Here is a 17,938-nt window from a genome sequence, read left to right as displayed (position 1 = left end):
ATCATGACCTGAGCCAAAGCCAGACGTTTAACTGACTGAGCCACCCAGATGTCCCTGATGCATGTATTTAATACAGAGAACCAGTTAGTGAGATAAATTATTCCTTGTCTAAAAATCAAGCCTGCATATGGCAACAAGATGAACATGAATCTTTGCAGTTTGCTATCAATCTTAATTAAACAAATATGCACATAATGAGATTACAGCCAGCATTCCACAGGCTGCCATCTTATCCGTGCAAATCCCAATAAGACTATGTCTTCATGAAGAAAGCACATATAAACATGTACTGACTGTGCAAAAAGCACCTTGAAAAGCTATGATGTATAATTCTAATTTTTTTTTAATGTTTATTTTTGAGAGAGAGAAGGAGACAGAGTGAGAATGGGGGAGGGGCAGAGAGAGACACAGAATCCGAAACAGGCTCCAGGCTCTGAGCTGTCAGCACAGAGCCCAACACGGAGCTCGAACTCACGAGCAATGAGATCATGACCTGAGCCGAAGTTGGATGCTCAATGAACTGAGCCACCTAGGTGCCTCTCTGACATATAGTTCTAAAAATTAATCCTACAAGTTAGGTATTAGTATCTCCATTTTTTAAGCATAAAAATCTATTAAGTGGCAAAGCCAGGGTTCAACATATCAGTGTTTCAAGTTCCCCCTCCCTTTACCCTGGCTATTATAATCCAAAATAAAAGCATCACCCTAACACAATGCACATTTATTACTGCAGGCATGGATTGAATGGAGCTATGTTTCATTGCATTGTTTAACACTATACAATTATGATTTGATTAGGAATGTGTTACAAGGAAAAAGATAAATCAAGAAATACAGTAATAATGTCCAAATTACAATGGTTTTACAAGGCTCTTTAAGCATGTGGAGATATATCTATTCTTTGAAGTATAACGTTATCAAATTTGGGTCTGTCATCTTGCAACTAAAGATATTTTGTTTGACACATGGTTAAAAGCACTTTAATTCTAGAAAATGCAAAACAATAACTTCAATAATCAATTTACTTTAATTTCCAGAATTAATCACAGTCTCACTATGTGATCTTGACAGCACATCTCTTTTTTGACAATAATGAACTGCTGACTGACACATTCATGTCTTGAAAAAAAGAATTAACTGTGAACTGATGTGTTTATAACTGCACTACTTCACTTTTTTTATGATCTGAAATAGAAATTTGTTTGATGGGGAACACTTTTGCTCTAATTTTTATGGGTCAAAGGAAATCACATACTTTGCCCATAAGCTCTAACTGCATTATTTCCTCAAATCAATTTAAGAACTCGTTAGTTTAGCTAATACTTTAGTGAGACAATAAGTTTACCACAGCTATGCTCTCAAATGAGCAGGGAATATATAACTTCAACACATCATAATGGCCATTGTTCAGATAAAAAAAGGGAAAAGAAGAAAAAAAGGAAGAAAGGGGGAAATCAGGTGGGGATATGGGAGGGAATCTTAATAGCAGTGGTACTTTGAGAACTTCTAACAAACTCAATGGAAACAAGTGTGATGGAAATCATCTTACCCATCAAGACAAGTTAATTTATTATGCAGTATCAAAACACTCTTTTGAAAGGGTCAAGTAAACTTAATTTTCTGGTGTTTTATTTTTTGAAAGAGAGAGACAGAGTGAGAGCAGGAGAGGGGCAGAGAAAGAGAGGGAGACATAGAATTTGAGGCAGGGTCCAGGCTCTAGGCTCTGAGCTGTCAGCACAGAGCCCGACACAGGGCTTGAACTCATGGACTGTGAGATCACGACCTGAGCTGAAGTCGGTCGCTTAACCAACTGAGCCACCGAGGTGCCCCACATGTAAACTTATTTTTAACTTGAGAAAATATTTTAATATTATCCCCAAGTTTGAGTTATCTTCTGCAATATCCATAACAATTGGTAAACAATTTTGATAAAAGCTAATACTAATAATGATCATAATCTTTCTAACAGTAATTATTTTCCAGACTCAAAAAGCAAGCAACATATTTCTATTTTTTTCTAGGTAATTCAGACCATCAGTGCAGTAGATAGAGATGAATCCATAGAAGATCACCATTTTTACTTTAATCTATCTGTGGAAGACACAAAGAACTCAAGTTTTACAATCATAGATAATCAAGGTAATGCCATTCATCACAATTGTCTTTTAGCTTTCTTTGAGAAATGTGTTTGATTTTAAGTGAATGTATAATGTTGCTTTTTTATATGGTTCTTGCAATATGATAATATTGAGAAAAAGAGCAGGGAGTGGCAATGAAAATGGTAAAAAAAAAAAAAAAAAAACCTCAAAGTTGAGTTCTGAATCGTAACCCCATTTCTTGTTGGATTCCTTTAAATTAAAAACCCTTTGTCTAGTCATCAGTGGCTATAAGACCTTGCAAAATCTGAATGACCCTGCAAATATAATTGCAATTCTGACACAATGGCTCCTTTCATGTCCTTGTATAACTCAAACTTCAAATCTATGCCTGGGGAAGAAAATGATATATACTTAACAGTCATGTTAGCTTGATTGATTCACAGATATTTGGAGTCATTAATTAGAAGCTTTAAATATATAAAACTGGCTTAAGATTATTCCCTTTCCTTCAAAATGGAGTGATTATATCAGTCGAAGGACACAATGTTCCAAAGGGTTTTGTGTGGAAAGACAAAATATTTTATCCTTCCATACAGATACAAAGTGGACTGACTTTGTATAAGGCTGTTCTGTTCTTTTTTCCTTCACTTCAGTAAAAGATTTTCAAGTCATCATATGGACTTCTATTTTAATTTTACTTTATATCTTAAAGATAGAAAACACCATAGGATTTATTACACAAACATTCATAACCAAATACCTGTACCTGTCTTTTCTTACAACTGAGTTTAAGCTTTGATCTAGGGGACACCTTTTTTTTAATTAAAAAAAAATGTTTATTCATTTATTTTGAGAGAGAAAGAAAGAATGAGCATGAGCTGGGGAGGGGCAGAGAGAGAATCCCAAACAGGCTCCATGCTGCCAGTGCAGAGCCCAACATGAGGCTTGATCCCACGCATCATGAGATCATGACCTGAGCCAAAATCGAGACCCCGGTGCTCAACCGACTGAGCCACCCAAGCACCCCTGGGGGACATCTTTCATGGGAGAATAAATGCAGACATGTTCTCTTCCTTTTCTCCTTGTCAAATTCTCCAGTGAAGAAAACTCAAATCCACTTAGGATAAAAAATGCAAATATCAATATAAGAAATAAGTTTTAGCTTAGATTTATTTACATTAATATAAAACAAGTCACTGAGGAAAAATAAGCATATCAAAACATGAAGAAAATTGATTCGATGTTTGTGACTGCAAGTAATCTAATAAAATATATATGGAAAAATGTAAACTTTCTTACCTTTCCAATCTGCCTAGTAAATAAATAAAATTGCAAAAGTTTTATAGGTTCCAAGCACATGATAGAGAATTCATTTTAAAAAGGTGATTTGGGAAAAGTCATTAGCAAGCACACATTTTGAGAGACTTCCCTTTATTTGGATTTTCCTGATTGTGTCTTCTAAGGATTCATTGCTACAGAAAATATTTAGGGGGATGGCAATCTAAGAAAAGGGATGAAATATAGTACACAGGCACAAGACTGCACCAAAAAAGATTACTTAGAATATTTTGGTATTCAGGGAAAAACAACTTAAAAAACATTGAAGTATATATTGTTCATCTTTGTTAAAGTTTTTAAAAATATTCTATCTAAATGAGTGATTGGTGCTACTAAGGTTTAACTACTACCTGAATTTTAAATAGAAAATGGGTTAATAATGTCAAAGTGAAATGAAACATCCCAATAGAATTTCTCCTACTGAGTAAAACTAATCCTTTGTCTCATTAGTAAATATGTGATTTGAGACCACTTGCTGTGAAATTGGTAAATGACTTTGAAAATCTTATGTATCGTTAGTACTTGTAGCAATGACTTTTCTACTAAAAAAGACCTGCGTCGTGAGTAAATAACCCAAATGAAACTGACACTGTCAACATAAGTTTAATGCTAGTCACCCCTAGAAAATATTGATATCTCATTAAAAGGCTGTTTTATTTTCTGTGTTCCACATTTATGCTTTCTACCTTTATCAAAGACGTTTAGGAATTGATTGGTGTAATTCACCTAATTATGTAATTAGGGTTAGGGCAAAGGCAAATCAATAATGACTTTTTGAGTGGATCTTTTGTCTTTCTATCAGAAATTTCCTTTTTATGTTTTAAACTTATTTGACATATCTATACCATTGCTTCTAAAACATGCGACTGGTGTGAATTTCTTTTGTGTTATTGAAAAATTATGCACACGGATTTCTGTTTTAGATAACACAGCTGTAATTTTGACTAATAGAACTGGTTTTAGCCTTCAAGAAGAGCCTGTCTTCTATTTATCGGTCCTAATCGCTGACAATGGAATGCCATCACTTACAAGTACCAACACCCTCACCATACACGTCTGTGACTGTGATGACTATGGAAGTACACACACTTGCAGGAATAAAGACCGTATGCTTTCCATGGGGTTCAGAACAGAAGTCATACTTGCTATTTTAATAAGCATTATGATAATATTTGGTAAGTAGTGCTGCACTGAACCTATCCTCATTTATTGAAAATAATAAATATAAAAAATAGTTAAATCCATTATTGCAGTACAGTATGGGTTTGCGTGTGTGAGTGTGTGTGTGTGTGTGTGTGTGTGTGTGCGTGCATTTAATTGCTCTTCTGAATGTGTTGTGATTCTTCAAGCACTGGAGTAAATTAAAAAAAAAGAGTAGTTATGGATTTCAAGATGAAAATCAATGACCCTTGAATTCTATGAGTGTGTCAGCATGTGTGTGCACATCTGTTTAGGAATGTTTTTGTCAGTATGCATTTCGGCATATAGAGTTATATAACAATTGGTAATAATAATGGTGACCTTCTGGGGAGTGCTTATTACACTCCAGGAGTTGTCCTGGGTGCTTTCCATGCAACATGTGATTTGATCCTCACAATAACCTTACGAAGTAGAACTTTTATCACCTGCATTTATGGGCGAGGAAAGTGAAACTCAAAGCATTAAGTACTTTGCAAAGGGTCCTGCAGCTGGCACATGATGTGCTGAAATTTTGTAACTCTGCACAATTCCATTCAACCTGTACAGCAATTCCCTAGGGTCCTATGACCATTAAGAAAGAAAGTAAATGTTAGCCTGGAGGGATGCATAGGGAGGGTTTTACTTGATCAAAGTGCTAAATGCGGAATAAATTTCAATAAAATAGCTCCTTTTTTTGGTTTGTTTGCTGTTGTTTTCACAAGCAGTTAAGTTATACTCATTTTACAGGTGAGACAAATGGACCCCAAAATGTTTTTGTCAGCCTTTTCAAGAATAAAAAGAATTCATTTGGCAAAACCTTTTCTCTTTCTTTCACATACCAGTATATATAATCTAAACCCTCTCTTACTTCCCTTGTAACTTCGTGTCACAGGTCAACACAACTTTATTGAGTGGTGGGAGCAATCACATCAGCCACTGGGTCTGTAAGCCACTGGGTCTGTAATCTCACAGCTCACAATGACATCTGTGTTTCAGAGCTTGCTTGGCCTTCACTCTGCTCATTTTTCTCAAAGCTTCAAAAATCATGCCTTTCTTTCTCTTTCTCTTTACCATCCAAATTACCATACTTTCCTACCCAGCCTCAGTCTTTACAATAATTTTTAATGGTCTTTGATCATAGCACTGAGCTGAGATTTACAGAGCCAGGTATCAGAATCAAGTGCAGTGTAGTGTTTGGAGGATGGCAAGTACTGATACACACACAGGTACAGACCTAAACCAAGTCTCAAAACCCTATGAGGAAATCAAGGGCAGCCTCACAGTCAAGGGCATGAGTAATATTAGAGGGTTAGAAATATGGGTCAACCAATAGTCAGTAGTTTCCTTTGAAAAGTTTTGTGAATACTCTCTCCAATTCATAGATTGAAAAATTATTTATTAGCTCCCTTTCTATAACAACCATATATCTGAGCTGAGTTTTAATAGTACTTGGATTCAAACCCAATGACCTTACTTCAAGAACACTGTTTCAATTTTTTAATGTAAGATTTATATAAAGTATTGCCCAATGTATTTCTCTTTATGATAATATTAATAACATCACTTCATCTTTGTTTCAATTCTTATAGATAAAATCCTGAATACATCCAAGTCTATGAAAGGTTTGGCTAGTTTTGACACACACACACACACACACACACACACACAGTTTTTTTCTAAAATTATAAAAAAGGCATTCTGAAATTGTTCTATTTCTACATGATGTTAAAATTATCTTAGTAATGAACATTGATTGTGGACATCTCAGTTTTTTTATTTTTTTAAATGATAATTTGGGATTTCTGAAATGAATGTGGTGTCACAGAGCGCAGGTAGTAAACCAACTATTTGGTGGCATGTACTTTCTAGTCAGTAAATATTAACTCAGAAAATAATTATGCTGCAGAATTTGCCTTAGTGGAGAATTTCAAACTTTTGTCTTGTACGTAACGTCTCTTTATATGATTATTGGTTACGAAAATTGACCAATGCATGTAGGTTAGAAAATGTTCCTTCCGCTACTTTTCTTTTAGTTTTCCATGTATAAAAAGTAAAATTTTAAATCATCATCAAAAAATAGTTTGCTCTGTTTTATGATATTTTTCTAGCCTGCAGCCTCTTCCAGAAAGATTCTTATACTGCCTCATGTCTTTTGCCGGCCCCTGTTGTAAATTTCCAAGGCAAATACTGTAGTTAAGCTTTGGGGGAGTCAGAAGTTACATGGGGATATTCCACTGCCCAGGGGAGGAGGCCCCCTACGCCTGCATTGTTCAAGCATCACTGTTTGTTTCTTTTGTCTTATAATGATAAAATCTAAGCTCATGTCTTGACCTTATCACCAAAGCGAGGATTGTAAAGTTTATTATAAACAATATATTAAATGATATATAATCTATAAGTACAAACTTATAAATATAAATTATATATTAACATATTATACTATGATATATAGTTATATTAATGCTTATATGTTAATTCGTACTCTGGTATGCTCTCTTTCTTTGTTAGGGTTTATTTTTTTGATCGTAGGCCTAAAACAGAGAAGAAAACAGACTCTGTTTCCTGAGAAAGGTGAAGATTTCAGAGAGAATATATTCAGATATGACGATGAAGGGGGAGGAGAAGAAGATACAGAGGCTTTTGATATCGTAGAGCTGAGAAACAGCACCCTCATGCGGGAACGAAAGACCCGGAAAACCGCGACTGCAGAGATCAGAAGCCTGTACAGGCAGTCTTTACAGGTCGGCCCAGACAGTGCCATTTTCAGGAAATTCATTCTAGAAAAGCTCGAGGAGGCGAATACTGATCCTTGCGCCCCTCCTTTTGACTCCCTCCAGACCTACGCTTTTGAGGGAACAGGGTCCTTAGCTGGATCCCTGAGCTCCTTGGGCTCCGCAGCCTCTGATCTGGATGAATATTATGATTACCTTAATGAGTTGGGACCTCGCTTTAAAAGATTAGCATGCATGTTTGGTTCTGGTACGCAGTCAAATAATTAGGGCTCTTGTATTATTAAAATGTTTTTAAGTGCTAATATGTGTTTGGGCACACTGGTAGTCACTTGGTAGAGTTGTATTATCTGGGGGGGGGTAGGGAATATATATACATATATAGCATCTTCTGATTTCCTTGGAGTAAATACCCCTCGGTTATTTCAAGCTACCCGCAAGCTGTAGTGAATGCAGATATAGGGTGATGTTAACAATCAGCTCTCTGGTACGTGTAACTGAAATATTCCTCTAGCATTTTTTTCACTACCATCCAATGCAAATTCTCAACATTTTTGAATGTTTATTATGAGAAAGGGCCTGTACTACATCAACTTAATATTAGTTCATTTATCCAATTTTTTTTTTAAATCCTTACCTAACGAGAGTAAAGTGTTTATGTGTTTTAAGTTCCAATGCTATATGGGTATATGGAGATAAACTTAAACACTTAGGAAAATCTGGGTGATTATATAAAATTTTAAAAAACTTTCTTTTTTATGAATATGCAAGTTTCTGACTGAGATTCTATGATGCACAGTAGTTTGCATCATAGAATCAAACTCATTGTGAATACCGCACATGAAAATTGATCTCAGATTTAGACAGACACTTGGTATGTTAGTTAATCAAAGACACAGTGTAGATTTGTGTTGTATTGTCTTTGATATTACAGATTTGTATAAAAAAGGGGGCATTAAAAATGTTTGGGACCTTTTTATAAGTTATTTTTATATGTAACCAAAATAGATCTTTAGCATGTCACAATGCAATAACAAAATATGTCAGTGTTTACTCAACATCCAATTTAAACTTTATTATAACCGTGGAAAGTGTGAAAAATTTTTCAGTACATTTTTATCTCTACTAAAAATGATAGCAAGAACTGAAAGGAGTATTTGATTCAAAGTTGAATTAATATTCATCCAAAATATTATGATCAACTGTACTGATTCTCACCATGCATAGAATAAAACATGATAAGATTCTCAGCATTCCTTTTCTATTAAGAGCTTAGACTATAACTGGTTCTTCAGTGTCATATTTTTATTTTAGAATATAAAATTGTAATAATTTTAATAATAAATAAGCGATAGTTACCTTTATTATAACATTATGAAGGAAGTATGGTAAGCTGCTGGGTATGGCTAAATCCACGGTAACATCTGGATAACAAGCTTTCTGATAACATCAGAGAATAAGGTAAGAAAACACTTTAAATTTAATGAACATTTTAAGAATGATCCTTATTACTCTTTCCAAATGAAGATGGAATTCAAAACTCATAGATTGAACAGAAAAAAAGGGTCAAATACAGTGTCCTCAAAATTGCTTTATATCGTCATTTCTTATTAACAGCATGTGAAAATGAATGGAACCAATTTGACCATATGTGATTAAATAAAATTTCTTGAGTAATTTTTAGCTGAAGACAGAGGAATTGAATGGTTCTAGTATTTCCACATCATGTAATAGAAGAGAGGTTTCTCATTGGTATCAATTATTCAGGTACCATTGTGTTGGCAACATAGATATCATTACAAAAGCCCAAGACTGGAAATCAACAATTTAGGAAAATATTAGAAGTAAGTGAGAAGTCATAAGCTGTAGAAAATCCTTATGCATTCATCTCATTATTTACTTAGGCAAGTGTAAGAATACTAAACAAAACAGAATGTTAAAAGAGAAACACTTTCAAGGAAAATAGAAATTTATGAGTTGAGAGAACATTTGTATTTCTATCATATCAACATAAAAATTGAAAGAGTATAGTTAGGGATATTTTCAGGAATTATTCCATCAAGGATTTTTCCTTGTATTTAAGAAATAGCGCTATGTAATCTTGGTTGAAGAACTGGAAAGTATGATAAACAACAGATAAATCAATCTATGGAGAATAGATGAGAGAAAGGAAATAGGGTTTCTGAGGATATAATAGGTTCTGTCATGGATGAAAGCTTTATGCACAACTTACCAATTTGTATGAACACTTTATAAAACGTCCATCTGCATTAACGGAGTTTCAGGTTTGAGTCCCGTGGCACCAAGCGGATGTGTTAAAATAAATTCTGGTTTAGTTAATGATAGGATTGTTAACCACAGGTACATAGGAAAAGTGGATACAAGGAGTTCTAGCAAATATCTCTCTGCTAATCTGAAAAGTTTCCTTTTAAGGTAATATACCTGATTCTCATATAGAAGTTGTAATTTCCTGGAAATTATACGTGGTGGTCATATTTCAACAACACTTAACTTTTCTGTGGTCCCATGGGTGTTGTGCGAACACGGCTATATCCTAAGCTAAAGACAAGGCATTAAGATCTCATCTTTGTAAATTTTAATAGAGGCGAAATCAATGCAGATATTTATGAAAATAGCACAGCTTCACGTTAATACCTGCAGTGCTTAAGTATCAACCTTAGTTAACTCCTGGGTTTACGTAGAAGTCTTCAATTACTAAGGGTTGAAACAAGAAAATATGTGAAGTCCTTTTTAGGGATCAGAAACTGCCAGTGACACTGTTTCCGAAGCACGTGTGGTTGAGCCCAACCAGAGCTGAGCAGGAATCAGTTCACTTTTGTTTCGATCACTCTGTGAACTCTGTCCAGCTGCCTTTTCCTGCCAGATCTGAGATTGCAATCTGGAGCATAAGGTCCCCTTACCCAGCTCACATGATTTTTGTGATGAAGGAGTAAAACAGCAGCCAGCACAAGCAGTGCCTGACCAGTAAATGACTGTCTCATTATGATGGCTGATGTTATTCTGCTGGAACACACAGATCCCTTTTCCTTCTCGAACTCCGTGATCTCATCGGCTCCACGGCATCGAAATAGAGATCAGCTCTCTGACCTGATATAAGGTCATGGAGTGTTCTGTCCGTCTCTGACTGTTCTGTCTGTCTCGTTTCCGTATTTTCTTCACACTTCCAGTTTCCTGTTCTAGGCCTGAATCAATCCATCCCCAAACATTTCTCCCTTTCATTCCTGCCCTTCATTCCGCTCTGTGATCAACTGTGAGTTCCTCCCAAAGGCCTTCCTGGCTCTTGTCCTCAACTGTGGCCCCTGCTCTGTCTTGTTTTTATTCATACCATGTAGCCACCTGGTGTCATAATATATACAGATATTTCTTACTTGTTATGTCTTTATCACTTATTAGAATGTAAACCCTAAAGGGTAAGGAGTTGTCTGTCCTGTTATTTGTTCTTGTCTAAAATTGTTTGTAGCCCATAGTAAGTGGCTCAATAAATATTTCTCAATATAATGATGAATCCCAATCTGTTTTACTTGCTTATGTATAGAAGCCATATTGGATTTTGTTAAATAATAATACAGAATTAATATGTTTTTCAAAATAAGTAACCACTGGGCAGTTCTTGGGTATGATAAGATTTTTCAAAATGTTTCCAGTAATTATATGAGTGGAATTTTAACTTGTTTGGACATATTGATATTATCTCCAGGGAGGAAAAAAGATAATGACGTTAAGCTGTTCAGTGAAAACTGGTCCTATCATAAAAGCCGTGGAACTTCTCATTTGAATAAGTTCCCATGATGTGTGATGAATATGAAAACATGGGTGATGCATGAAAATTCTGTTTCCTGTTTATAATACAAAACTTAGTGGTAAATTCATTGTTAGACTTATAAGGCTACTCAAACCTCCAGGGTAGCTTCATGTTCTTTTATATGATGTAAAATGACATTAAATAGCAAAGGCCGGGAGACTAACTAGAGAAATAAATGGAGAAAAGGAGTATGTGGCTTTTTATATTTCTAATTATGTCTGACTTTCATCTATCTACCTACCTATCATCTATTGTCTATCTATCCATATATCTATCATCTACCTATCTTTATCATCTATCTATCATCTATCTATCTATCTATCTATCTATCATCATCTATCTATCACCTGTCTATTGAGATAAATTATGATTTCCCAGAGGAAGGAAGGCTAGTATCTAAATCACAAAGCAGATCCTTGGGACCTGTTAGATGTTTCACTGCCTTCTTTTCTGAGGGAGCTCTGTTGTTGGAGGGCTGACCAACTGGTCTGAAATGGCAGACAGAGATAAAGCTCAAGAGCTGGAAAAAAAATGCAGTTCCTCCCTGTCAACGAGGCAAAACTGCATGAATTTCCCATAGGTTAAGAGGTTGCAGCCATAGAAATTTTGCACAGAAGGTAGGAGCTGAAAGGAAGCTTAAATCAGTCATCCAAAGAATATGTAACACAGGCTAATGATAAGTAGGAACCACAAGTCCTTAAAATGTCCCCAAATGCCGCCAGTATTAGCCCACAATAAAGCACCAAAAATCAGATACCTGACCTCACACAGGACTCTGGCTGTGAGGTTATGGAGTCATGTTTACTATGCTCCTTACCTCTGTATCCAGACAGCAAGGGTCCAGAAACAGCACGGTATGTGAGAGAGGGTGTGAGAGAGAACCTTACATTGGATGCAAAGAGAAATAATTAAAAAAAAAATAAAAAACAATGTTTTGGATAGTGACCAGAAGCTGTACAAACTGCCTGAGATTGGCCCAAGGTGACCATCAGAAGGATCAATGGAAATGAGTGTACAAAGTGAACAGTATAAAACATTTTCATGATGTTTCTTTCAAGTTCAGATTAATCAATAACCTACCTGGATATATTAACCTACCAAATGAATTTGGCATTCCATATATTTTAAATAATTCAGAAATCAATGTCCTTACCTAAATCAGAAGCAAAATACAAAAAAAGTAAATAAAATTTATAGCGTTCTTAAAGCATGTGTGGACATATGAACATAGTTTATGCAACTTTATTTCATGCCATTCTTTTGCACTTATTCACTTTAATGTTTAAAATGTGATATGTTCTATTGAGTTCTGCAGAGCTAAGTGACTTATCTCAGCTACAAATAAGGTCGGACATGGAAAATACCCCATATCCATGATTACATAAAGGTACAGATCTGCACCATGTTTTGTCTCGAAAGGGGAGTGGAGCTGCTGCATGTATTCACATTTCCATATTATGTCATTTAGAGGCTAGTGACGGTAAGGGGCTATGAAGTACATTTTCAATTATTTTCCAGTTGCTAACAGTTCTTTGTTGTGCAAACTTTGATGAATTATTTAAAATGTTCTCTTTTGGTATCCTTATTTGTACACTGGGGATATTAAGAATAGATAATCAGACTACCTCAGGAAGTAACTAAAATAATATCTATAAAGAATAAATTATGCCTAATGTAGAGAATGCATAGCATTTTATCTGTTATTGTTAACGTAATAATTATTGTGATATTAAGTTTATCTTTAGAAATGCTTGCACAGCAAGCTCATTACTCTACAATTAATATGGACAAGAGGAAAATGAATTAATGCAGGACAATAATTAGCTTGCTGTTACTTAACTGCCTCCCCACCTTGACCCTTCCAAGGTAATGTTCCATTATTACCAAAGGAAAAAATTAATTGCTCAAGTTATGCATTATGTATGAGATGTTCTGATTGAAAATCATTCCCCTATGACATTTTTTGGGGGGAATATACTCTGTTAAGTTATAACCACAGATCATGGCAACTTTTTCTAGGTATAGGTATTTTAGGGAAAAAAAACTATCCAAAAAGAAAGGGGTTCACTCATTTTGTACCTGATTATTTCTTATATTATATTTACATGAAAGAAATAAAAGAAACATTCTAACAGTTCCAAAAGAAAGCTTTCAAACTTGTGTTAATATCTTAACATCTGATGCCCATAGTTCTGAATTTATATTAGGAATTTAAAAATAATTACAAAGCAGAGAGTTCGCCTCACCTCTGACAATACAAAATAAAAATCTGCACCCTTGGCTTTTACCCATATTCCCCAGTCCTCTCTCCTTTGAAAAAACAAAAATTAAGAACACATTGCCATATGTTCTCTGCGGAGTAAATTTTTATCCTCTCTCCTTTTTTTTTAATCCTATCTTAGGGCTCAGGCAAGTTCTAGGCAATTGTCCAGCTCACCCCAACACCTCAGTTTTCAGAAATTTCTTTCTCATTCCAGGTGACCTTTACATTATTCTGGCAGCTTCCTCTACAGAACTAATTATCTAATTTTAACTTTCTTTAAAAAGTACTACATACCTGCACTTGATATATTAAATTTACATAGAGAGAGAATTTCCCCCTCATCGTTTGAAAATGTTTTTTAATGTATAAATAACATTAGAAGTGGATAAATCACATAGTGTATTTATTCATAGTAACTTATCACTACCACACACTGTGAAAATAATTTGTCTCAATAACACAGTTTTTAAGAGCAAAGTTTTCTTCTTTATAAACTGTTGCCTATAGTCATGATACTTGATGTTTATATAAATACCTGGAGATAAAATCTGCACATGAGAAGAAAAATTGTGAACTATAAAAATGCTAAGTATGTCTCCCTCTTGCATTCACTTGTTCTCAAGAAGGAAATGAACAAACATTGAAGATTTTATCCACTAGTTGAGCATCTCTAAACAAAGTGCTATGTAATAAACCCTGAATAGAATCTTAGCAAAGAAAATACCCAGGTCCTAGCATGAAAAATATTGGTGAGGAACACTTGGAAGTGAAGGCATGGCTTTTTATCCAGAGTGACCGGTTAGTACAAACACGAGACTTGGTGACGAGTCCAGCTGTCCTCTGTGCTTTGCAAGGACTAGATGCCTCTTAATGGTCTTCCACTGAGTTATGCTACTGGCCAAACAAGGCAAAATATTAATCACAGGAGGATTTGTATTATTTCAAATGTTTCTGAATATACCAAACAAAGCTGTTCCCCTAAATCTCTCTCACATTTTTTTTTGTTTTAAGCTTTTGTATTTCTAGGTAGTTTGCTCAGTGTTTTTCTTTTCCTTTCTTTCTTAAAAATGTGTTATCTTGTTTAATCCTCTGTTAATTGAAGGGGGAGCTGGAGTTATTTCCAGGGTACTAAAAAGGAAAGACAAAGAGAGACTAATTCACCTTAAGTCATACAGGTAACAGGTAGTAATAATGTGTGATAATGTACATCTGGGAAAGCTAGTTCTGGATTCCATTACACCAGGCTGTCTCCCATAAACTTCAGCTCCTTAGGTTATTAACACAGCACCTTTATAATATGACTTATATTTTTCTCTCTCCATAGTAACAATTCTCTCATAAAGGGTATTCAAATAAATAATTGTGTGTGAATTTTGTATCATCATGATTAGCAAACAAATGAGCAAAGGAAAGAGAGAAGAGAGACAATTAAGGCAAGAATACATTTTTTAAAATCCTAAGTTCACAAGGGAGTACTCACAGCACCTGCCATCTTGCCATTTGTTTGCATTGCTTTTTTAAAGTTTATTTATTTGTTTTGAGGGGAGAGAGAGAAAGAGAGAGAGAGAGAGAGAGGAGCAGACGGAGAGGGGCACAAGAGAGAATCCCAAGAACACTCTGCACTGATGCAGGGCTCAATCCCACAACTGGGATTCCAGTGAGTTGATTTTCCATCTCACAAAAAGGTGAGATAATGACCTGAGCCAAGATCAAGAGTCGGATGTGTTACAGACTGAGCCACCCAGGTGCCCCTCGTTAATGTTGCTTTTACCAAATCTTCCAGCTCCTACCTTTGATCTTCCTTCTCTTTGGCATTTTCTGTATCGCTACCTATACTCAAATGTGCTTGATTTTTTTGTCTTTTCCCCCCCCATCATTTAATCATCAACTAGAAAAAGGATTAGCTATTTTTAAGTGATGAGTTTTGAGATTCCTAGAGCCTGAAAACCGAGCACTGAGACTCATGGGACTGGTGAATGATTCTAACGTGTGGGTAACACAAGGTAAGCTTCATTAATATCAGACCCGGTTCCCTGATTTATCTTTCAGCAGTAATCTGTGTCCTAGAAACAAAAGCAGGTTAATAAGCCCGACAGGTTCCTTTAGCTTTTCCCATCTGATATCAGATTATATGGTCTATATGTTATCAAGGAATATAGTATTCCTCTATTAATGGAGAAAGCAAATGGCCAACAGATGACCCCATATACCTAGATAATAGGCATCATCACCACTGAGCCTGAGGTCAAGCTTACCTATCCTCTAGCACACGTCCACTTCACTTAAGGATAAAAACAAAGTGGAGCTTCCTTTTTTCCTAACAATTCATGGTATAAAATGATCACATTGGGAAGCACATTAATCACTCCCAAGTTTCAGCACATCTGAATTGTAATTGTAATTGATTTTTAACCTTTCTACAAATATATTTGAATGTGGTATTGATTTTTAAGGTGGTCGATTTCAAACAATACAAGTCCATCTAATTTGCATTATTGTCTTAAAATTCTGTATTTAAAAATGTCTTCTGGGGCGCCTGGGTGGCTTAGTCGGTTAAGCGTCCGACTTTCGCTTGGGTCGTGATCTCGCGGTTCGTGGGTTCGAGCCCCGCGTCGGGCTCTGTGCTGACTGCCAGCTCAGAGCCTGGAGCCTGTTTCAGTCTGTGACTCCCTCTCTCTCTGACCCTCCCCTGCTCACGCTGTCTCTCTCTCTCTCCTAGAAATAAATAAAAAAAACATTTAAAAAAAAAAATGTCTTCTGGTCGGATTGGGGCCAAAACATGTAAATCCTTAAAATAAACACAGGGAAGAAGCAAACAAGAAAGAGAGAAAATAAATCAGGAACTTCATATCTACACCCGCTTAGAAAGAGAAACTGCATAAGTAACTGCTTACCATGCTCTCTTTCTACTTTTCTTGGTGGAAAGAAAGGAATCTGAAATCCTTTCTTGGTAATATTTTTTGAGAAAATATTAGAATATGGGGGTCAGCATGTATCATGGAATCACTAACGTATTCCTTCCCAGGCAGTTAAAATGCCTTGTTCCTGGTGCTAAACTGAGATTTGACTCCTATCTGTAAAAGCAAGGTTGACAAGCCATAGTCAAGATCTGCTCCAGCAGAAGGTGCATTCTACCCATTTGTACTTGGATAGAAGACTGCTTTTCTGTATTTTGTGCAAGGCAAACATGAGCATTATCAGCTCGGAGGTGCCGAATATAATTGAATATGTATAAGAAAGTAGCACCAACCCACACAGAATTGCATATTACATCAAAATCCTCCATTTCTTATAGTTTCTAATTCTGTTTTATTATTGGTTTGCAACATTAATACAACTTAATAGTTTTCTTGACACAGATAGAGATAACTAGAACGGAAAATCTTAGTTTAGACTTTTATGAGCGAATCATCTTGGAGTATTTAACATTCCAGACTGCAGTAGGGTTTCTGCCCTTGTAAATCATTTTGCTACTTTAAAATGCATTCTCTTTTCTAATTAAATTGATTGCACAAGGCTGGTGGAGCCTTGGGATTTGAACTCAATGAGCGCTATGGTGGCAGAGCTATTCACTGCCAAGCTGGAGCCTGTTTCGTCACTTGCCAAACAATTCTAAAAGCCAAATGCTACTTTCTACGGCAGGTATGCTACTCCCTATGGTAGACTTCAGTCCCCAATTTTCCCTTCTCTAATCACTTCCATTTCCTTTTATACTGTATACAACATCAGGTAAATCAGAGTATTCCATTATGGGCTCTAATTGCTTTTCTGAAAGGTAGGATGCTTAAGTGTATTAAATATGTTAAACATGGCAACAGCTCCACTGAGAGTCATAGGGATCTCAACAGCATCATCACCTTTATAAAGCAATTGCAGAGGCTTCTCCTTTTCCAGGCGGTTCTTTAATTCAACTAGAAATGATCTGAAATGTGGCTTTTATAATTAGCCTTTGCCTTAAGACATTGCCCCAGATGAGAAAAGATCAGAATAATAATGAACTTTTAAATAACACACCTACACTACTTTGCATCAATAATAGAAGAGTCAAGGGATATTGGTTTGGAATACTCAAGTATTTAGTAGATATCCTTTGGATATATAATCGCATTGTCAATCTTCTCCAAAGTTAAATCTCAGACAGTTAAACCACTGTTCAAGCACTTGTAAGTCAATATGTCCCTAAAGGGTCCCTCAAACACTAAAAATATCAAGAGGTGAAAATGCAAAATTTAGAAGATATTTTACTATTTAAGCAATTATTTTCACCAAAGAATATCCTTTTGAAGAATACCATTAAATATCTTTAAAGTGTGTTATCTAGGTGATATCTGTATCACTTCAATTTGAGGACGATTGGGTTCTGTACAGTAAATAATATATATGTACACACACACAGCCTAAGTACTACACGGAGCTGTGCAATGTAAATTAATGTTGGATATATAGTTGGGTGCAGAAATCACAGCATAAGATAGTGAGAATTGATTCTGATACATTCCAGGAGGAG

At 35.6% G+C, this 17,938-nt stretch overlaps 1 protein-coding gene across 1 annotated transcript in view; it reads left to right on the top strand.

Moving 5' to 3' along the window:
- The window catches only part of CDH19 (cadherin 19), a 68,141-nt gene extending 60,526 nt beyond the window's left edge, over nt 1-7,615 (top strand). The window contains exons 9-11 of the mRNA XM_039238749.1: nt 2,022-2,139; nt 4,361-4,612; nt 7,125-7,615. Coding sequence (XP_039094680.1) covers nt 2,022-2,139; nt 4,361-4,612; nt 7,125-7,615 — 861 coding nt within the window. The remainder of the gene's footprint in view (nt 1-2,021; nt 2,140-4,360; nt 4,613-7,124) is intronic.
- Nucleotides 7,616-17,938: the final 10,323 nt, after the last annotated feature.

This window comes from Hyaena hyaena, unplaced genomic scaffold (genome assembly GCF_003009895.1).
Source record: "Hyaena hyaena isolate Hyena2069 unplaced genomic scaffold, ASM300989v1 scaffold_145, whole genome shotgun sequence".
In the NCBI taxonomy this organism is placed as follows: domain Eukaryota; kingdom Metazoa; phylum Chordata; class Mammalia; order Carnivora; family Hyaenidae; genus Hyaena; species Hyaena hyaena.
The sequence above is the reverse complement of the archived record's forward strand: the minus strand, read 5'-3'. Positions and strand labels throughout refer to the sequence as shown.